We start from the raw sequence: 23489 nt of genomic DNA, 5'->3' as shown, positions 1-23489 counted from the left end.
TTGTTAGTTTCCCAGACCTGAAGAAGAGCTCTGTGTAAACTCAAAAATGTGTCCCTCTCTAACTGATGTTGGGCCAATAAAAGATAAAACCTGACACCAGAGGAGTGCTGGAAGCTCCTTAAAAGTGTGTGGGGGGGGGAGGGGCAGTGGTGCCTGACCTGTGGCCCACCCCTTGCTCTCCCCTTCCCCCGAGGCCACATGCCACAGTGTGATGGCATTATGAAGTAAATTTTAAATGGGTTATCTTTTTCCAATTCTCCATTTTGTATATTGAAACTGCTATTTTATCGATCTGAAACTATTATTGCTAGTATTTACTAATTACTGAATTCTTGCTTTAGAAGGGACAGCTTGGCAGACCAATTTTGGATATGCCATACTGGAATGCAAAGCCAGCACCCATGCCTAATATTGGATCTAAATATGGTCGCAAAGCTACTTGGATTGGAGCAAGTGGAGATCAGACTTTTCTTCGGATTGATGAAGCTCTCATTAACTCTCATGTTCTAGCCACGTCGGAGATCTTTGCAAGCAGGCATATAATAGGTAAGATCTCTTCAACAGTATGGTAAATTAGTTCATTTAACATACATTTAGTGAAAAGACTTGAAACATTACAGTGCAAGCAGTGGAGGTAATAAGTAAAAAATTCAAATTGAGTAAACTCTTATCTTCTGACACTCCATTTTATTTTTAAGGTATTTATATTGTATGTGGTATCCTAATTGACTTACAAATGTAATTTTATTATTAATAAAAATGCTCCAAAGTACTCTTAAATTTTTAATGTTCCAGTGCAATTTAAAAAAAAATCTCATCGCACCTATGAAATATTGTACTACGAGTGAACTTTCCTTATAGTAGTAGTATTACTTCAGAGATGGAGGCTAGCATGTGACAGATGAACTGTTTGTCTATTTTTTCCAGGTTTGGTCCCTGCTTCTATGTCAGAACCGCCTCCGTTTAAATGTCTTCTGATAAATAAAGTAGATGGAAGTTGCAAGACATTTAATGATTCTGAACAGGAGGATCTTCAAGGGTTTGGAGTATGTCTGGATCCTGTTTATGATGTTGTTTGGAGGCAAGTGTGGTTTGTAGTCACAAAGGGGGCATCAGTATAGAAATAAGATTGAATTTATTAGAACAATTTTGGGTAGCATCATCTGTTCACATAGGTTCAACTGTCATTTCTCTTACCTATCGTAAGAAGACATCTGTTCAGTCTCCTTTGTATCTGTTGCCAGGGCTGTCGCTTCTCCCTGGCTCCAAAGCAAGTACTGTCATGCCCCTCTTTTCGAGGAGGTTTATTTCTTTAAACAGAGGTTATCAAACAAACAGAAAACAGTCTCAGCTCAGTCCTTGGCCCCAGGCTTCACGGTCAACCCTCCCACAGGTCTCTAGCACACCTGCTCCTGGCAGCTTCCCAGCCTTAATCAGCTCTGCTCCCATCCTGGAACAGCAGCCACAGGTTTGCTTCCCTGAGCCTCTTGGCCCCTTGCTCTAGGGACCCACAATAGGAGCTAACTGCACTCCAGCGTGGCTTTTCCTCCCCAGGGCTTAGCTCGCTCTGTCCATTCCTCTCCACGGCTCAGCCTATCTGTCTTTCCTCCCTCCAGCTGCCTGTTAGCAGCCCTTTTTAGGTCCAGGTGTAGGCTAGCACTTTTTAGTTAACTGAATTGGACTTACCTGCTCCAGTTCAGGGGAACTGGTCTCAGTCTATCCACAGCAACCAGCTACTCTGTGACACTCTATCTCTGTTTTTCTTCTTCGATGGCTTGCTGTCCACTTAAGCTCAACCTCCATGGCCTAAACAGAGCTCCTTCTTTTTCCTCCTGAATTCTCTTCACATTGGTCTCTGTTGTTTTCAACAGCTCCTCCAGGCTCAAAATATTCGGTAATCTTAAATTCCTCCATCTGTTTTCCTTTCATTGTGTCCAAGCCATATTCAGATTTTGTTTGTTCCTCCACAACGTATCGTGTATCTGAATCTTCTTGCCTTGCCCAACAGTTAAACCGCTTGTTCATGTCTTAATCACTCAATTCAGTTACTCTAGGATCTTCCTCAGCAGTCTCACTGATTGAAGTTTGAACTGATAGGAAGGGGGAAGAAGTGGTATTCTTCTAAGCTCTGCTTAGAAGAACATAAAAATTAGAGGACGTTCCAAATAGATTATAGCTCTTCCTTTGAGTGTTCTCTGTATATTCCCACTCATAGAATGCTCCAACCAGTGCAGCCTGAATGGTAGGATTCTACTAGCAGTAACCATTAGAGTGTCTATGTGGCTTGGTCCCTCTGCATGCTTCCCTCCCCCATCCCCGCCGGATGTTTTAGGGTTTAAAAGTTGCATGGAGTTCCACCACCTCAATTCCTTCAACCGTGATCAGCTGGGTGGTTACACTGTTGCTGCGTGATCCCTATGGAGTAGTAGTTAGATAGTTTGTATTGGTTAGTTGTTACCTAAGTGCATATAGTTATATATTGTTAGTTAGAGCTCGGTAGCTAAAAGATAATATGTTGGATCAGAAGGTCAAGAAGTCTGGATTCAAAAGATGGTTCTCAGCATCAGATGCACATCAGATGCTTGGCATGTTTGGGGGAAGATCATTCTCCCTCTGAATATCCAATCATGCATGAAGGACTAAGAGTGAGAGAGATGAAATAGGCTCCAGTCAGTTTTATTGCAGGAAGCACTGACCGTGGCAGCAGATTCTCAGAGAGTGGTTGTAGTTCCAATCAGTTCAGCTGGGGAATAAAAACAGATTCAGCTTCTGTGTCAGACGCAGAATCTGACATAGTTCAGGATCCAAAAAAGAAAAGTTTTGGATCAGTGATAAACTCTGTTACCATAGCTTCCCATTTCAGAAAGAATCGGTTGCAGTACCAAGAAAAAATGTGCAGATCTCCTTATCGGCCTCAATACAAAGAACCAATCTGAGAGTAGCATTTACAAGGACACAATCTCATTATAGAGCCAGGATCTGACTTAAAATCTCAGCTCAGAGTTGGGATTGTCCTTGTATAGATCCGACAATATCACATCTGGAGGAGCCTGTCCTCATGGTGAGATCTAAGGATCCAGTTAAAAGAACTGATGAGGGTTCGTTAACTAGCACAATACTGTTAAAGCGGTAGTTCATCATATGGATCCATATGTGGCTCCATTGACAGTTGAGCCTGGTGTTGCTGCTTAGGACACATCACTTGGGTTGCTGCAAGCAATCACTGACTGCTTTTCTGAGAGTCAGCAAAGAACAGGAAAGGATCAGGAGCACTGTGCTGCTGCATTCTACCAAGATCCCTTCATGATCCTTGGAGAAGAACTTTCCTCTGCTCTCCATTTCAAGGAGGTATTGTCTCAAGTCCTATCTGAGCCTCTAGTGATTTGGAGCTAGAAGAGAAATACAAATCACAGATTAGAACCAGGAAAAAAAAATATAATCTGTTCAGTGCAGGCCTGCTGGATCTGTAGGCACAGAGATGTTTCCAGCTCAATCTATCCATTGGGGTTTTGGCCTGAGTGGTAGTAAGACTTTAGTACCTCTCCTTTAGTACCATCTTACTAAAGGAGGTACTTTTGGTACCTCCTTTAGTAAGATGGTCTCACTGGCCATTTCAGGCACCTTATTAGGAAGGTGTGAGGACAGACTTTCAGCAAGACTATATCAGGAGGACATTCAGTTGTTGAATCCAAGGGATAAGGACCAGCCAATACAGCTTCCTCAGAAGAAGCCACCTAAGGAAATTGGTAAAATATGAGGACAAGCTGGAGCTGGTAGATTCTGATTCAGAATTAAGGGATGCGTCTTCTCCAAATGGAAATGTGGAGGACATCTCAGTATTATCACCATCAGAAGATGGCATAGCCTTTCAAGAATTAGCATCTCGAATGTCAAAGATGCTAGATATTCCTTCTATTTTTGAGTAGGAATCATCACATCCTCTCTGATATTTTGGGGTCAGTGGTTAGATAACTAATCATATTTCCCTTGTTATGAAATATGTCAACCACACAGCTTCTCTCAAGTTGATATATCAGTTCACTGAAGAAGGACTTGCTATGTTTCATACTTGCGTGCTCCCTAATTCACTGGTGGTCAAAGTGGCATTTCACAGATCAGAAAGTGCCCAAATTCACTGCTCCATTGGATAATGAAGGGAAGAGGCTGGATGTATTAGGAAGAAATATGTTTTCTTCAAAGTAAATCAGTATATGCATATCCAACTATGAAGTCGTCATGGCTAGGAGACCAATACCATTTCTGGAGCAAAATATCCTTTTTTTTTAATGTGCTTCTAGAGGAACACCAAAGGTTATCAAATGCTATTTTGACTGAAGGACTGAATGTTGCTAAGCAACAGTTGACTGTGGCTTTGAATCTTCAGATATTTCAGAAAGATCAGTAGCTTTGGCTGTCTCACTAAAGAGACACACCTGGTTAAGATTGGTGGGACTCCCAGAAATGAGGCTCTTAGACCTTCCATTTGAAGGAGAACGTCTGTTTAGTATTCAGACTAAAGAGGTACCTGAGAGCATGAAAAATGTAAGACATGCTAAATCTTTTGGTTTCCTTAAATAGGGAAGAAATTATATTCTACTTCATTAAACAGGTATCAAAGGCAATATCCACCTTTTTGTCTCCTTCACATCATTACAGGTACCAGAGAAGGGCATATCATTTTCATCTGAAACATACTTCGCAGCATCAACATCAATAGAGGAAGAAAGTTAAACCTCGCAATAATAAAGGGAGACTTTTTTTGTCATTTTCGTCTTCTCCATTGCCTCTGATGCATCAGATTTGACATAATGGCACAGAGCTTCAAGCCAGCCTGTATGGGCATTATTTAATCCATGGTTTGGGGATTAGTTGTCCCATTTTTTAGCAGTAGGAGTTAATAACATTGGACAGATAGATATTAGAAGCTTTTTTATACGGTTACACAATTCAGTTCAGAACCTCTCTCCCCAGCCATCCACCCACTTCATATTTGGGGAGAGGTCAGTCATCTTGATTTGCTAAAAAAGGATTTCCAATCTCTACTTTAGTTAGCTGCAGTAGAGGTAGTTCCATGAGATCACAGAGGGAAGGGATCTGGATTTAAGGAAATTAAACACTTTTTTATATAAAGGAACTGCATGTTGTCTGTAACACCTTCTCTTTCCCTCCAGGATTGTTTTGCAGCTCTGATCTTAAAAGACCCATACTTCCACACTTCTGTAAACCATGTCACTGAAATTTTCCTGTTTCGTTGTTGGAGACGACCATTTTTCAATACAAGACCCTCCCATTCGAGTTATCTGCAGCACCCAGGGCATTTACAAAATGCCTGTCTGTTGTGGCAGTATACCTAAGAAGGCAGGGGATGTATGTATACCTGTACCTAGACGATTTGCTAATAAAGGTCATCCAGGGAAGAGATCTTGTAAATTAAATATGTTCACTATTTGTCAGTCTGCGATTACAGATAAACTGTGAAAAGCCATGTCTAAACCCTATTTTAAAGGGTTCCTTGTTTAGGAGCCATAGTGGATTCAACTGTGAAGAGTGCTGTTCTCCCAGAGGGGAGAGAGATCAACATAAAAAGACGTATGTATTTCCTCTGCCGGTTACTGAGACAATTGATTCTTTACGTCCTTCAGTTGCTGGGTCTGCTGGCGTCAACCACAGCAGTTACTCCTTATGCCAGTCTTCAGATGAGGTCTTCAACACTAGTTAGCAAAGAATTACAAGCCAGGTTTAGACAGTGTTTCCACATCAGGTGTATCATCATTTAATGTGGTGGACAAACAATCCAAAATGCAATGAAAGATGTACTTTTTCAATCTCTTACATCATCAGTAATGCTGACCATGGATACATCTACCCTAGGATGTGGAGCCCATCAGATCAGTGAATTGTTGATCAGAGATCATTGTTCATCAAAGAAACTTACACATCCAATATTTTAGAACTGAGAACAATCAGCTGGAATGTATTTTCTACCTCAGCTCAAAAACAAAGCAATTCTGTTAGTAATAGACTATATGACAGCATTATATCTGTGAAATTATGTATCTGAACCTTTGGTCCCTTCACCTGACTCCACGGGGAATAGATCTTTAGATAAGCTAGAAGAAAGGGTTTCATTGGAAGTACAGATTATACTGTTTTAGTCTAGAAAAGAATCCACACGAGTGCTATAGTCTTAAATGGAAGAGGTTTTTATTGTGGATTTCCATGTATAACATGGTCCTTATATGGCACCAATTAATTATGTATTTGAATATTTATTGTATTTAAAACATGTCTTTTTTTAATCTTCAATTAAGCTTAATCTCTCAGCCATATCAGCATAGCATGTACCTGTAGAGGGAAAATCAGTTTTTGCTAATGAGATGCAGTTAAGAGGTTTTGAAAAAGCCTTAATTGTATCTTTCAGTATGAACTCCTGTGCTCTCTTGGAATCTGAATGTATTACAACACAATTAATGGAATCTCCTTTGAACCTGTTTTTTCATTTGTCTGTGTAAAAAAAAAAAAAAAAAAAAAAAAAAAAGTGTTTGATAGCAATCACTTTTGCAACATGCATAAGTAAATTACATGCATTAATGACTGATCTACCATTCACCATTTTTTATGATAGTCGTCCTTTGCACTCATTCTAATTTTTTACCAAAAAAAATTCTGATTTTCACATAAATCAATCTATAATTTTACCAGTCATCTTTCACAAACCCCGTACTCATGATGGTGATGCTAAATTACACGTGTTATATGTGAACAAAGTGTTGTCTTTTTTTATTTAGACAGGACTACAGCATTTAGACAGTCTTCTAAGATGTTCATAGCTTGTTGACCAAAAAACAAGAGAAAAGCTGTTTATATACAGAATCTCTCTAGATGGGTTAGATTTGGTGTTTATGAAGCATATAAATTGAAGGGATTATCCATTCCTCAAGGCAGCAGAACTCATTCAGCTAAATCAAAGGCAGAGTGCATGGCTTTCTCTAGATATAGTTCTCTGGTGAAGATATGTACAGTAGCAACCCATAGTTGTGTTCACACTTTTACTAATCATTGTTCTTTAGACTTGGTATCTAGACCTGGTGCAAAGTTTGGCAAGGCAGTCATGCACTCCTTGTTTAACTAGAATGCCAGGTCCCACCCTCTTGGGTCAGAGTACTTGTTAATGCATCCCATGAGTAGGAATATGCAGAGGACATTCAAAGGAAGAAATGGAGTTTACTTACCTGTAACTGAGATTCTTCAAGATGAACTCTGGATAGTCACACTCCCCACCCACCTTTCCCCACTACCTCAGAGTCCTACTTACCAGAGAGCTGGGGGTTGCAGTTGAATGAACTGAGATAGTGGGTCATCACATTCCTTTTAAACTCTTGCCCTAGAACTCAAGAGTTCAGTAGGGGTAGGGAGAGGAGAGTGCAAGGGAGCTGCATGGATCCTTCAACAGCTATTGCTGGTAGAATTTTACCATTTGGGCTGCACCAGTCAGAGCATCCCATGAGTGTGAATATGCAGAGTCCATATTGAAGAACCTCGGTTACAGGTAACTAACCTTTATATATTCAAAATATGATAATGTGGGCTTTGATGGGCTCTTCAGGATAGGAACCTTCATCAGAGTTCAGATACACCTATAAGCAGAGATGAGTTAAAACAATAGGTATATGCTTAAGGCTCTATGATGACATCAGAATCTCAGCTTTCATTTAGAGAGGTTTCTAGCCATCATGATTGTGAAGAAAATCTTGAAAATATGAGTCAAGTGGAAGTATTGCATAAATTTCTGCCTGAGTCAAAAAATCTATTGGAAGGACAAGCAACTGTAGTGCCAGGGAGGAAGCCAGTTATCCCGTGTTTGTTTAGAAGGGATGCAGTCTGATTAGGGGGCAGGGCTTGAATGGCCATCTGGGCAGGACTGTATCCTTTCCACAGGGCCTTAGATGCCCTGCTCAAATCTGTTGGATCTGTTTAGATGACCTGCTTGGATCTATGGGATCTACTTTCTCTTCATGTGGCTTTTATATACTCTCAGGGCTTTGTCTGTTTCCACCTACCCTTTTATCTTTATGAATTGGATGAAGAGAAAAAAGATGTTGTATGTCTTCAAAATATGATTGTTCTTTCCTTACTAACATGCTTTGATGAGCAGTGAAATAATTTCAGTGTCAATTTTAACTGTCATCATTGGGATACCATTGATAACAAATACTTCTCACTCATTTCATTCCCTTTCTGCATCTTATTCCATGCTGTCCCTACACATAGAAGGTTCTTGTAATCCATTGCTAAGTTACTGTGTTCAGATCATTCCCCCTTTAAAAAAAAAAAAACAAAAAAAATCAAAAACCTCTTGATATGGGTCAGCCACAAGAAGGTACTGTCTGTTGGGGGAGGGGGGGGAAGGGCAAAAATATATTTTGACCTCAACCCCCATGATTTACATGCGTCAAAACTGTATAACCTTATGACTTTCCATTTAAACTCTTGCTGTTCTTTGCCTTATCCCCTGCTGTTTGGTACTGTCACTTGTTGTTGTATTACATCTATTAGATTTTAAGCTCCTGAAGTCAGCAACCATTTTAATGTCTCTTGTTAGCTCTGAGATATGCTTAGAACATTTTCTGGCTGTTCTGTAATTTAAACAATCTAATATTAGTTTGAATTTAAGGTTATTAAGAATGTTTGGGGCTACTGTTACATTTTGTAATAAATAGTGGTTATCTTGCATAACATAAATTTCATTGCTACAGTAGATTGCAATCCTAACATTCCCTACTAGTCAGAACTATCATAAAGTGGTTTTCAGTAGATATTAAAATAGTTTAGAAAGTTTAGATATTAAAATAGGTTCAGTTAATTTTTTGTTAAATTTAATTTTTTTGCTACATTGAAATCTTTTTTTTTACCTTTGTGTTTTTGGGTCAGGTTTCGACCAAATACTAGAGAACTGTGGAGTTACAATGCCGTTGTTGCTGATTCCAGGCTTCCCTCAGCTCCAGACATGCAATCCCGATGTAGTATTCTAAGCCCGGAACTTGCTCTTCCGACAGGATCCAAAGCTCTAACCACCAGGTCTCATGCAGCTTTGCACATTCTAGGTATAAATTTATGGTTGATGAATCAGAAAGCTGAAAAGTAATAGTAAATGCACTCGGCTCCGTGTGTGTGTGTTGTCTTTGAGTAGTGTCCCCATGGGTTTTCCACTTCAGGTGTGTTTACACCCCATACACCTGATAGCAGAGTTTTTTTTTTTTGTATTAGTGCTCATTCGACTTGCAAATATGCCCTACGCATCTTCATGTGCATGCCCTGCACAGAGGCTATATAGGGCTGCATGTAGAATTGCTCTCAGTTCCTTCTCATCCGCCTCAGCCTGAGACAGAGTATTAGTGTGCCTTTCTATTCAAAAACAATCTGTTATCCTCTGTCTCTCATTTCTATTTATTTTGTTTCAGAGGAATTGGTCTCAAAAGTTCTGCTCTGGGTTTAAGGGCAGGGCTAGGAAGAATCGTGAGATAAGACTTAGACTCTTAACAATGGCGCATTCTCCCTATCCAGCTTCAGATCTAGGCCAGGATGCCCATCTGCTCACCTCAGACATTGGCCTGGGAGTGAACATCTTACCCTTTGACTTTGACTTCAGCACATTCACCTGGATCTGTTGGAGGTAAATCAGAGAAGACCTAAAAAAGGAGAGCCCATTCTCCTCAGAAGGAGCTTATTCTGAAGTCTCTGTCTCCTCCAGCTAAGACTGTTTCAGAGACCTTACATCCTGCTCTGGGTTCTGTTGAGGCTCCAGGCACTATTGGTACTGACCTCATGTCTGGGCCTCTGGTCTCTTCTAAGAACAGACACATCAAAAATGCTTCTGTACTGAGTCAGTCTGTACCACAGAAGCAGAGCTCAGTCGCAAAGGAGTCTAAGCACTCCTCTTCTATAAAAGGTGATACCTAGAATTCTTTTGGTACCATCTGTACCTATGTTGCCCTCCAAAACAAAGACATCTTCAGTACTGGGTGAACGGCATGCATCTTATGCAATCTTGGTGTCCCTTAAGATATTCTTATGGGTATTGACCTGCTCGAATAGCTTATGTCCTTGTTATCGACAGTTGAATATGACCCTGTACTTCAAACTTATCTAGTACCACAGGAATTCAGATATGCCAGAGATCTCCTTGTTTCGGATAAACCGGAGTCTTGCTCACTAATGGGTACTGAAAAACTATCTGTGCTGGTGGAACTATGGTAATTGAAATTTGACCTTTCCCTGGTACTGCTCAATTCTCCAACATCTTCAGAGTGTGATGGAAAGGCAGGACTTACATAAAACACGGACCCATACACCCATGACCTTCTTCGAGCACAAGTGGATGCCTCCCCAAGTGTCGTATGGATCTGCTCAATGGGCATACTGGGATTGTTGGATGGTATATCGCCAGTAATTTTCATAGGCTCATAGTCTATCTTGTGGGGTCTACGGAAGAATAAATCCTTCTACCCTGTTTATCCCTCCTTAGTTCCCTTAAGGTCAAGAATCCATTGAGAAACAGGAAGCTAGAAGAGATAAGAAAGCTATGCCTTAGACAAATATTTCTTCCTCCTCCACAGGTAAGGCAGTTATTCCCTCCTCGACCTTCTACAACTGATGATTTCTGAGACTTCAAGGAGTTAATGAAACATATTGCATACTCCTTACAGATTCCCTTGGAGGAGGTCAAAGAGTCACAGCATAAACTCCTGGGTATCCTTCAGTAGTCTCCTTCTGCCCATGTTGGCCTTCCCACTAGTGAGGTTGTGCTGGATCCCGCCAAGACCATCTGTCAGACACCAGCAACAATGCCACCAATGTATAAATGAGCTGCTAAAAATATTACATCCCAACGAAGGACTCTGAATTCTTGTTTACCCATCTTGCACCCAACTCCCTGTTTGTGAAGGGAGTGGTTGAATGCGGCAGGCAATACCATGCTAAAGCCATTTTGTACGATAAAGGTCAATAATGTCTTAATTGATTTGGCTGCAGGGTCTACTCATCCACAACACTTCAGTTTAGAATAGCGAATTGTCTGGCTGTGATGGCTATGTACAACCACTCAAATTACACCAATTTTTCCACCTTTATTGAACATTTACCAACTAAACAGAGTGAGCAGTTTTAGGCTATAATTAGGGGCAACTGTTAGCCAGAACGTCTTTTCAGGTCTCATTGGGATGCTGCAGCAGTGGTAATATGCACAGCATCCTGGCTTCAGCTTTTGGAATTTCCAAGGGAGGTCCAAAACATTGTTGAGGACTTTCCCTTCAATGGTTTCAAACTTTTTGTGGAATCCAAAGACAAATACTTGCATACCCTAAAGCAGGGGTCAGCAACATTCAGCACGTGGCCCATCAGGGTAATCCACTAGCGGGCCACGAGATATTTTGTTTACGTTGACCATCCACAGGCATAGCCCCACGCAGCTCCTAGTGGCCACAGTTCTCAGTTCCCGGCCAATGGGATTTGTGAGAAGTGGCGGCCAGCACATCATTGTGGCCCGCCAGTGGATTACCTTGATGGGCCATGTGCCAAAGGTTGCCAACCCCTGCCCTAAAGCATTCCAGAGCCACCTTGAGATCTCTTGAGATTTACACGCTTGCATACAAAATAAGGTTTAGTAGATGCCAGATGGCACAGAGATCCTACCCCACATAATTTTCAACTTTTCAGAGACCTTATGAAGCACTCAAAAAGAAACTGTCTGTTTCTTCAGTGTTGACCACTTAGGTCCCATCAACATACAAACGGCAATTATGACAAGTTGGTCGTGGTCCTGAAACAATCCCATAGAACTGAGGTGCATATGCACCATTCTGTCGCCTCCCTCCTTTTTTTGGAAACCACTTCTCTTGTTTTCAGTTTGCATGGGAGTTGATTACATCAGACAAATGACAATTGCAAGACTGGGGTATTCCATCTGTTTTTACCTCCTTTTTCCTCTTAGCCACGCCTCTTCAGGGACTCCTCTCATGAGTCTTTAAGACAGAAAGTCGTTTCTCGTCTCTGCATAGGAGCTGTAAAAATGTTTCAGCTCAGCACAGTGGGAAAGGCTTCTACTCCAACGATTTCCTGGCCCTGAAAAAGAATGGAGGATGGAGATCAGTTTTAGATTCAAGACTCCTAAACAACTTTGTGAAATCCCCAAAATTCAGGATGTTGACTGTTGCAGCAAAAATTCCATCCTTGGAACCAGGGGATTGGTTTTTGGCTCCTGAACTTCAGGACACCTATTTTCATATGCTTCCATTTTGCAAGCAATTCCTTTGGTTTCTGATAGGTCAGGGTCACTGATAGTATTGAATGCTCCCATTCAGCCTCTTCTGCCCCAAGGATGTTTTTGAAGGTGTTAGCAGTGGTCACAGAATTATACTCAGGCATTGGAAATAAGCTATTTCCATATCTTGATGACTGGCTATACAAGGGCCAATCTTACAACAAGGTTTGCCATTCTTATCGCTGTGGTCTCTGTGGTCTCTTTTCCACAAGCTAGGGTTGCAGCTCAATGTTGAGAAATCTACTTGGACAGTACAACAAATAGGGGCCTCCTTAGACGCAATATCATCCAGGCCTTACCTTTCTACAGTCAGATTCCTGGTGTTAATAGGTCTAATCTCAAAGCTTCAAACCAACCGATACTCATAACAAAAAAATTGTCTGCAATTGCTCGGACACATGGCAGCATGTACCTTTTTGATGCTTTGGGGTAGGCTACACCTTTGATATGTCCAGGGCTGGCTCAGAATTGTTTCAGTTTGTGGCAAGTCCCAGTCAGGTTCTGTGCAGGTGTTCTTTCATTCAAACTCCTCCTTCCATCACCATAATGACAGAAGCATCATTGATAGACTGTGAAGCACATCTAGGGCCTGTACCACTCAGGCCAAATGGTCAACTCAAGAGGCACTGTTGCACATCAACCTCCTCAAGGTGAGGCAGTCAGGAATGCCTCTGTCTGTTTCCTAACCTTAATCAGAAACAAGTCTATAAGGCTCTTGACGGACAACATAGCCTGCATGTTCTGTATCAATTGCTGGGGAGGTGCAGATCGCCTTCTCTTTGTGCTGAAGCAATAAAACTCAGGAACTGCTACTTAGACAACTGTGTACTAAACTCTGCTTCTTTTTCGAGTAGTGTCCCTATCAGTACTACAATGTAGTTTATGCTTGCATCCTTGTGCTGCAGATCAGAGAACTTCGGTAGCACTGTCCATTATGCCTGCATATGCGCGCTCTCCTCATGCCCTGCCACAAGGCTAGTCAGCGCATAGGGATTATATATGTATTTATTTCCATCCTTCTTTTTGGGGGTCCTTCCTTCCCCAGTGGCCTGTGCTCAGTTCTATGGGTGTCAATAAGTGCCTCGCCTGCAATGAGGGTATCCCCATCACAGACATGCATTCACAGTGCATTTGTTGTCTTGGGGAAGGACACATTCCTCAAAGGTGCCCTTTCTGTCAGCAGCTTAGACCTCGGTCTCCCAAGGGCAGAGAACTGAGGCTGAGGATTATATTCATGAAGGCAGCACTCAGACCTTCTCTGGACCTGTGCCAAGAGTCTCCACACAGACATGAGTCTTCCCCACATCCCTCAACATCCAAGGGCCTTTGGGTAAAGAAATCTTCTGCCAACCTCTCGTAAGTCAAAAAAGAGTGTGAAGTCTCCAGAGTGAGCTGCGAGCTTGCTGCAAATTATCACCAACGTGCTTGATAACTATGGTACCATCAGCACCGAGACAGGCCAAGCCTGGTACCCATGGCTCAAGGAAGACTATGGTGCCAGGCACTGTTGATGTGCCCACAGACCCAGTGGGTACGGGCACAGAGTCAACGGCACCTAAGGAGAAGGACAGGACCAAACACTCAAAGGCACCACTGGTACACAATGTCCCATTGGTACTGACGTCTCATTCTGTACCTGAATGGCCAATGTGAACAAGATTTCTGTCCCCATAGCACCACTGTGGCACTGAGCCAGTCAGCACCGCTGGAATTCCAGCACTCGAGGGATCTCCGTGTAACTGATATGCCGAGTTTCCTCTCCTCGGCACTGGGACTTCTGCACCAAGTCTCTTTCCAGTAATCTCCCCTACTGCCTTGCCATGTTCCCCTGCTTTCCAGTGCGGACTCGGATAGCAAACCAGAGGAGGGGATATCTCTGTACTCCCCCCAAACCCTCTACGGGGTTCGATACCAGCAGGGCCCCTGGGCATATCTTCAGATGGTCCACTGCTGCCATCCTCTTATGGCCATCCATAGGCACCACCACCCCAGTGTCCATACTGGGACCCTTGGGCTGCATACCACCCCCGATGCCTCTTGGGATTCTAGTCCCACATGTGAGCACCTGAGATGGACTTTCTTAGCTACGGTGTCCAGAACTTTGGAGGAAGTCAAAAATATGCACAAGCTCCTGGACATCCTTCATTCATCTTCCTCTTCAAAATTGTCCCTCCCTATCAATAAAGTCCTTCTCGACCCTGCGAGAACCATATGTCAGACTCCTGCGTCGGTTGCACAGATTTGCAAGCAAGAAGACAAAAAATACTATGTCCTTGTGAGAGAAACAGAGTTTTTCTCCCATCGTCCATCCAACTCTATTGTTGTGGATGTTGTCAATTCTCATGGCTGTCAACATCACATGAGGTCCACTTCCTACTATAGGGATTACCGTTTGGACTTACTTGGGAGGAAGATGTACTGCTCGGCCATGCTTCAGTTTCAAATCACCAGCTACCAAGCACTTATGGCAAAATATGATTTCGAGAATTACTTGAAACTGAACAGTTTTACTGAGCAGCTGCCCAAGTCGCATTGTGAACAGTTTCTCTGCAAAGAGCTCAATGCCCTCAAAGGGAAGATCTTTGATTGCCTGCACCTCCTTCGGGAAACCCAACAGGTGGAGTTGATACGTATGTCACATCACTACTGCCATTGAGATGGATCTGGCTGCAGTATCTGTCAAGGGCAGACCATAGCATTGTCTTTGCTGCTAGCTGCCTTTCTTGGATGATGGCCTTAAATTGAACCAATTGATTCACCTTCTATCTCGAGCCTCACCGAGACAACAGAGAGGCTATATTACATACTCTAAATGTCAGAAGAGCCCTAGCTTTCTACCTGGGCAGTATGAAGGCCTTCAGGAAGTCCCCCAGACTTTTCCTGTCCATTATGGGCTGGGCAATATCAGCCCAAAGGCTTTCCGAACTATATTAGACAATGTTACCAAGTTTGCAGTATGACCCCCCCCCCAGATAACGTTCATACATGCTCCACAAGGTCAATTTTCTCATCCATTGCCTTCTTCAAGAACGGCCCTGTCTCAGTTCTGTAGAGCGGCGGCATGAGTCCACACCTTCATCGAACATTATGTGATCATAAATGATCTGGAGGATGGTGTGGATTGCACTCTCAGCAAATTTGCGGATGATACTAAACTGGGAGGAGTGGTAGATACGCTGGAGGGGAGGGATAGGATACAGAAGGACCTAGACAAATTGGAGGATTGGGCCAAAAGAAATCTAATGAGGTTCAATAAGGATAAATGCAGGGTCCTGCACTTAGGATGGAAGAATCCAATGCACCGCTACAGACTAGGGACCGAATGGCTCGGCAGCAGTTCTGCGGAAAAGGACCTAGGGGTGACAGTGGACGAGAAGCTGGATATGAGTCAGCAGTGTGCCCTTGTTGCCAAGAAGGCCAATGGCATTTTGGGTTGTATAAGTAGGGGCATAGCGAGCAGATCGAGGGACGTGATCGTTCCCCTCTATTCGACACTGGTGAGGCCTCATCTGGAGTACTGTGTCCAGTTTTGGGCCCCACACTACAGGAAGGATGTGGATAAATTGGAAAGAGTACAACGAAGGGCAACAAAAATGATTAGGGGTCTAGAGCACATGACTTATGAGGAGAGGCTGAGGGAGCTGGGATTGTTTAGTCTGCAGAAGAGAAGAATGAGGGGGGATTTGATAGCTGCTTTCAACTACCTGAAAGGGGGTTTCAAAGAGGATGGCTCTAGACTGTTCTCAATGGTAGCAGATGACAGAACGAGGAGTAATGGTCTCAAGTTGCAATGGGGGAGGTTTAGATTGGATATTAGGAAAAACTTTTTCACTAAGAGGGTGGTGAAACACTGGAATGCGTTACCTAGGGAGGTGGTAGAATCTCCTTCCTTAGAGGTTTTTAAGGTCAGGCTTGACAAAGCCCTGGCTGGGATGATTTAACTGGGACTTGGTCCTGCTTTGAGCAGGGGGTTGGACTAGATGACCTTCTGGGGTCCCTTCCAACCCTGATATTCTATGATTCTATGATTCTATGATCACTGGAAACTCTCTGCTTCTGCTGCCATCTTTGGTTCCACAGTGCTGTCATCTGTAACTGACTTGACTTTGGAGTCCCTGCCCTTCAGAGGGGATACTGCTCGGGAGTCACCTACAATGGAGCACCTATAGGGACCCTACTTGAAGAAGACGTTACTCACCTTCTGCAGTAACGATGGTTCTTCAAGATGTGTCTCTCTCTGGCTGCTCCACAATCCACCCTCCTCCCCTCTGTTTTGGAGTTCTTGGTAATGATTCTGTGGTAGAGAAGGAAGTGAGTGGAGTTAGCTTGTGCACGGTAACTACCCTTGTGGTGGGGCATGAGGAGAGACAGTGAATATGTAGGCTTAACGGACACTGCTACTGAAGTTCTTCGATCAGTATAGGGACGCAAACACACCTACAGTGGAGCACCCATAAGAGGACACGTCTCAAAGAACCATTGTTACTGCATAAGGTGAGTAACTTCTGCTTATTTCCCAGGTACGAAATACGATGGCCTATTACCTCAGAAGACACCTCTCCCAGGACTGAATGGGAGTTGGACTCTTGAATGCTCAATCAAATATTTGAGTTGGGGAGTTCTGGAAATAGACCTCTTTGCCACTGTTCCAAGAAATGCAAATGATTTTGTTGCAGGGCGGGAGAGGGTGATTAGGCCCTCACTCGTTGGGAGACACCTTTTTTTGTTCCATGAATGTGACGCCTTCTGTATGCATTTCCTCCACCACCCCTGATTCTGAGGGTGATAAACAAGATCAAGCATGACAAGATTAAAATCATATTAATAGTTCACACATGGCCCAGACAGATCTGGTATCCTTACCTAATTCACCCAGCTGTTTGTCACGCAGTCACTCTTCCATCCATTCTTCATCTCCTTTCTCAAGATGCTGGATGAATGTTTCACCCCAACCTGAGGATTCTTCATTTCTGAGTTTGGCTCCTCGATGGATTACAGACCTAGAGACTTCCTGTTTTGAGGTGGTACAACAGGTATTAATGAATAGTAGAAAGGAGTTCACAAGATTCACTTACCTTCATGACTGGGAAAGATACAGCATTAGGTGTGATCAGAGATGTTCTCCACCTGCACGCTCGTTCTCTCGACTGTTTTGGATGACTTTCTAGAGTTAGACAGGATTATTCAAGTTCCATCAGGGTATACCTGACAGCCATAACAGCTTTTTTTTGCTCAATTGAGGGATTCAGTTTTTTGCTCATCCCACAACTGAGGTTTCTCAGAAGATTAGGCAATTTTCCCCCTCAAGGTTAAGGAACCCATTGCCAATTTGGGATTTAAATCAAGTATTTAAATGCCTTATTAATCCTCTCTTTGAGCCAATTGTTTCCTCTTCTCTCATTAGTTTATCTATGAAAGCTGCCTTTTTGTGTCTATTACCTCTGCTCAAAGGGTTGAAGAAGTAAGAGATCTAATGGTGGACCCCCATTTCCAGTATTTTTCAAGGACACAGTTTCTTTATTTCCACATTCAAAACTTTAACTCGAGTTGTTGTCTGAGTTTCATATTAACCCAGTCATCCATCTTCTGATATTTTCCCTGAAACCTCATCAGTCCTTTTCCCACCTTGGATGTTAGGAAGGCATCAGCCTTTTATCTGGGCAGAACAAAGTAATTTAGAAGCTCGCCCAATCTGTGTGTATCCATTGTGGGTAGGTCTAAAGGTTCAGCGGTTTCCACCCAAAGATTCTCCAGGTGAATTTCTGATTGTATTATATAGTGCTACAAATCTGCTGACATTCAGCGTCTTAAGATGATAGCCCATTCCAGGTGGTCTCTGTCTACCTCTGTGGTGCTGCTCAAACACGTTCCGGTTCTGGACATTTGCAAGGCTATAACTTGGATGTCAGTACATACCTTTTCTAGAAATTGTGCAATAGTCTAATCTTCAAGATCAGATGCTGCCTTTTGAAATACAGCCATGTTGTCAGTCTTGGACGTGATACCAAAGTCCCCTCTCCTGTTGTGATTGCTGCATGGTAGTCACCTGAAATGAAGCACCTATGGGGACACTACTCAAATAGGGAGAGATTATTCTCCCTGTGCGGTAACTGGGATTCTTTGTGATGTGTGTCACCATGAATGCTCCGCTACAGTGCTTCCTTCTCCTCTTCTTCATAGTTTCCTTTGGGGACTTTGCAGTGGAGAAGGAACTGAGGGCAGTTTGACTGTACAGACCTTTGTAGCATCAGTGCAAGGTACAAGGAAGCGTAGGGTGCATGTGCAGGTCAACTGGGGACTATCAAAAAATTTTGATCAAAGGTACATTGGGTGTAAGCACATCTCAAGTTGAGCACCCATGGGCACACAAATCTCAAATTGCATTTACTGCACAGGGTGAGTAGCCTTCCCTTCAGTTATAACCTTCAGGCTGTTGGAAAACACTTATTTATTTATCTTTTATGTCTTAGTACTATTATGGAGACAGAGTTATGGATAGAAGACCTCAATTAAGAAACCATTACTTAGTCTGGTGGCTTTCCAAGTTTTTGCGTTTGATTCCTTTTTTTCCAATATTTGTAGCCCTTTTGCCAAACATTAATGGTAATCAAATCAAATGGGTTTGTCCCCCTTTTCAGTCTTACTGCCGACGCTATCAGGGCTTAGGCTGTGGGTGAACTGCTTAAACGGTTAGAGTAGCAAATGCAAAATGGTCTTGGAAATGTTTTTTGAACAATCTACAAAACACAGAATAAATGTTTTGTTGCAACCTTCCAAAGAGAGGAACCTCCTCCCTACCCCCCGCCCCCCTGGCAAATGGCTCTTCAGAAGTACCTTTAAGACCCAAGCGTAAAAGTTACGCTCTGTAGGATGTAGCAGATTCCAGAGGAAGAGTGAGCTCTGTTTTTTATATATACACAAATGCGAACTGTGTGTGTTCTATACATCGGTTGTATGAGATAGCGCATGCTGACTGACAATTGTCTAATATGGAGGGTCTTAGAATGAAAGTTCACAAGTAAAACAGAATTTCCCCTTAATAGAAGGCTCTGTAATCTGGCGAACAAAAGGTATAACAGTGTCCAGCTAGACGCATTCAAACTGAAAATAAAGTGAAGATAACCATTTTTAACCATGAGGATAACCATTTGAACAACTTAACAAGGGATCTTTTTGTTCTCTATCACTTGAAACTTTCAAATAAAGATCAGATGTCTGTCTAAAAACATTCTCCAACTCAACCACAAGATGTGGGCATGATGCTGGAATTACTGGGTGAAATTCTGTGGCTTGTGTTATGCAGGTCGGACTGTATGACAGGGTGGCCAAACTGCGGCTCGCAAGCCACATACAGCTCTTTTACAGTTAAAAGTGCAGCTCCCAGGGCTCACTGTCCCCGACCCCTTCTCCGCATAACACACTGGCTGAGAAGGGGAGCTTGTGGCTTCTGCCTTCTGACTGGGCTCAGGGCACACCTGTCCTGCCTTAATCTCCCCTTTTCCAAACTAACCATATCTGGTTCCTTCAGCCTTTGCTCATATGGCTTGCATTCCATCTCTTTGATCATCTTTGTTGCTCATCTCTAGATCCTTTCCAATTTCTCTGCATCCGTTCTATACAGCTGTGACCAAAACTGGACACACTACTCCAGCTGAGGCCTAATCAGCACTGAGTAGAGCTGTGCTATCACCTTCTGTGACTTGCATGCTATGTCTCTGTTAATGTAACCCAAAATTGCATTTGCTTTTTTTTTGCAACAGCATTGCATTGTTGATTCATGCTGAAGTTGTGATCCATCACGTCTCCCAGATCCTTTTCAGCAGTGCGGCTGCCAAGCCAATTATCCCCCATTCCGTATTTATGCTTTTGGATTTTCTTCCCCATGGTAACACTTACATGTCACATATCTGATGTGCTTGGAGGAGTCTCACTTTCTTGCCCAATTTGTCATTTCGAAGACATTCACCCCTCAGACCTGCAGGGACTTGAGGCTAAAGGCTTATAAGTCCTCTGAAGCCAAGATATCTGCCCTCAGAACAGTCTGTTGTGCATACCCAGAACAGTCTCTTGTGCATATCCCTATATTTTGCTGAGGTCCTTGCCTTCTGTGCCTATGAGACTCTTGCTGGTATCAGAGTTGGTTGCAGGATCTGGATTTATTTTCATTACCAACTGCCAGAGGCACTATCTCATGTCAGCATCTTTCAGCAGCACCATGCCCAAGAGAAGCCCCCATGACCTGACACTGGCACTGATGGCAGCCTTGATGGCACCAGCTATTCTGGCACCTGTTCCTGCCTTGGTATCAGAACCACCCAGAAAAGGTACACTCTCTGCTTCTGTGCCAGTGTCCAACCCTATTTCTTACGACTGACTTCTACCTCCACAAAACTTCCAAAAATAAGGAGAAGAGGAAATATTTTGGCATGAGAGAACTTGTATATGAAAAAAAGAACATCCCCACTTTTCTACACCAAGCATCCCAATTTGGGAGCCATTGCTGCCAAATCAATCTGTGTAGGATGAGTTGGCACTGATGTCAGAGGATCTTGATCTTCTTCCAGTATCCAGGACACTGTCTCCATGTCTTAGTACTTTTGGCATGCATCCTGGTATCCTTTTTTTGAAGTCACAGCCCATTTCCCAGCCCTCTGACCAGATTCTCCCAGTTTATGGAAGTAGTAGGGAACAGCCTTGGTGCATTCTAGGGCAGGCTCAAGGGTCCCCAATGCCATGTTCTGTGTGTCAGTACATTTCAGCCCATTTTTCACCCTATCCCAGATGTCTCTTGGAAGAAGATGCTTCAAGATCCCGTATAGCTGCTTACATGGCCTTTCATACAAGAGTCAATTTAGGCCCATTTTGAAGCAGCTAAGCTAAAACCCTGGGCACCATCTGACTTGCACTCTAGAAGAGATGTCTCCACTTCTTTGGCACTGGTGAAGACACCACAACACCTGGCACTAGTACTGACAGTTCTGATACCTACAAATTATACCATTTCAGCTTGCTGTCCCTTTCAGGGACCTGACACGTTCACTAGTGGAAGACTAGGATATGGGATATTTTGGAAGAGGATGTCCCTTAGGACACTGACAAATCTGATGATGGATATAATGTAGATATCACCTCACCTGATGAAAACATAAGATTTACTGTCATGTCATCATCTGATGTTTTCAAACAGTTTGCCATCTTCACATAAAGAGCCTAAATCTGGAAAAAAGGTACTTGTACAGTGGAGCCAACAGATCTCTTGTTGGCATCTTACAGACCCAAGCTGAAGGGGGAAAACCAAAAAACACGATACCCATTAGCCATAAGTTGTGGTTGAAACCGGCTTCAGTCTCACAGGTCTGTAGTAGAACACACTGTATGTATCCCAGTTCTCTTTGAGGAATTCCATTTTTGAGGTAACACCTGTCCCCAATTCCCTTGTGGTATCTGTAGCCCAGGATGGATTAAAAGGGCCAAGATCTCTCTATTCAGCACCCAAAGATGGGGAAGGCAGAAGACTTGGATGACTTTCGATGCAGGTTTTATTTTTCAGGCTCCTTAGACATGAATGGAAAGTTGCCAGGCTATAATGGCAAGGTATTCCTCATGTGGTCTGGGAAACATTGAGGCCTTATCTATAGACCACGACCTCTTCAGTGGTGCAGATAACATGGTGCTAGAGAAAATGAAATCCACTAGTGTCACTGCTAGATCTTGCAGTCTTTCTTAGCCCTTGACGCTTTTTTAGAGATACCTACTATCCTTACCCAATTTCATGTTCTACCGATGGGACAGTCTTAATTTGGCAGTGATTCTCTTCACAGAGAAGATTCCAGTCCCTTTCAAGACCCACCTATCATAGGAGGCCTTTAGCAGCAATAAAGGAGCCAGCATCCTCAACGATCATCAACCCAGACCACTTTATCTGTTTGTAAGAAGTGGATTTGCTGGTGCACCCAATAGACACACTCATTTATTTTCCCCATCTAATTCCATTCTGTTCGCGCCTTTCAGTCCTCATTTATCCGTCTTTTACACCTCCTGATGTGTGATTATTTCCAGTTGCTGGATCTGGGAGACTGTCTTTGACCCACATTCCATTCAGTTTGGCACCAGGTCTCCTAACAACTGTCTTCCCCTCCCTCTTCAGGAACGCTTCTTATGAGAAGGTCTTCCTGGAAGAATTTTGACTTCCTTCTGTCAAAGGTACCATAGAATAAGTCCTACTAAAATACCAAGAACAGGAATTTTACACCTGATGTTTTCTCATCCCCAAGAAAGTAGGAAGTCAGAGAGCCATTCTATACCTGAGGAACAAATAAGATAATCAAGAACTTGAAGTTCAGGATGACAACTTTAGGGGATCTCCATTCCTTCATTGCTGTAAGGTGACTGATTTACAGCTCTGAATTTGAAGAATGCATACTTCTACATACATTCTGTTCCTTTGGACAGGTTTCACTGATTGGCCATGCAAAGATAGAACTCTTTGTGGCAAGAGGATAAACAACTCCTTTATATTGCACCAGTTAGGGAAAATATTTTCAGTTTGCCACATGGCCACATCAACAACAGTATTTAGAACTCCTAGAGTTGTCCAAGGAAACTCCTTATCTGCTTCCTCTTTCCCAATAAAATGGAGGTCAGTTGCAGAATCTAAATCTGACTGGAGGATAATTTCCTAATCCGTATAGACTCTTCTTTATGTATACAGAGTGCTGATAATTCTCCTTCACTCAATGAAGGCATCTACCTTGAAGCATTATAGTCAAAAATGGACATTTTATGCCTGAGACCTGCCTGGAGAGGTGGGAGGCTGTCTTCCATGGAGAAAGGGATTTAGCAGCCCCAGAGACAAGACTCCAGCCATGGAGCTGTTGATCCTGGAATATTTCACTTTAGCACATCAGCATGTTCCTACGAAACTTAATTTTGCCAGAAAAATTTTGACCAGCTCTATTTCTAAGCAGAGACTCTCTCAAATGGATTAAGAAGTGTATAGAGCTATACTTAACTTCAGCTAGGATGCCTGTTCCTGCAGCTAATCTGTTTTTTCCCCATGTTTTCTCCATCCTGATATGACTGTTAATTCTTGACCCATTTGATAAGAATATGTAGAGACTGAAAATCAGGTGAGAAACTTCTGCTTTAGCTCTTCATTTTACTTGTGTAT

At 42.8% G+C, this 23489-nt stretch overlaps 1 protein-coding gene across 26 annotated transcripts in view; it reads left to right on the top strand.

Annotated features, from left to right (window-relative positions):
• Window positions 1-23489, top strand: part of MYCBP2 (MYC binding protein 2) — a 444438-nt gene that overhangs the window by 161065 nt on the left and 259884 nt on the right. For all 26 annotated transcript variants that reach the window (XM_038370114.2, XM_043504638.1, XM_043504632.1 and 23 more), the window contains 3 exons: window positions 342-546; window positions 928-1081; window positions 8932-9104. In XM_038370114.2, coding sequence (XP_038226042.1) covers window positions 342-546; window positions 928-1081; window positions 8932-9104 — 532 coding nt within the window. The remainder of the gene's footprint in view (window positions 1-341; window positions 547-927; window positions 1082-8931; window positions 9105-23489) is intronic.

Source organism: Dermochelys coriacea, chromosome 1 (genome assembly GCF_009764565.3).
Source record: "Dermochelys coriacea isolate rDerCor1 chromosome 1, rDerCor1.pri.v4, whole genome shotgun sequence".
Lineage (NCBI taxonomy): Eukaryota > Metazoa > Chordata > Testudines > Dermochelyidae > Dermochelys > Dermochelys coriacea.
This window is presented reverse-complemented; position numbering and strand designations above follow the sequence as displayed.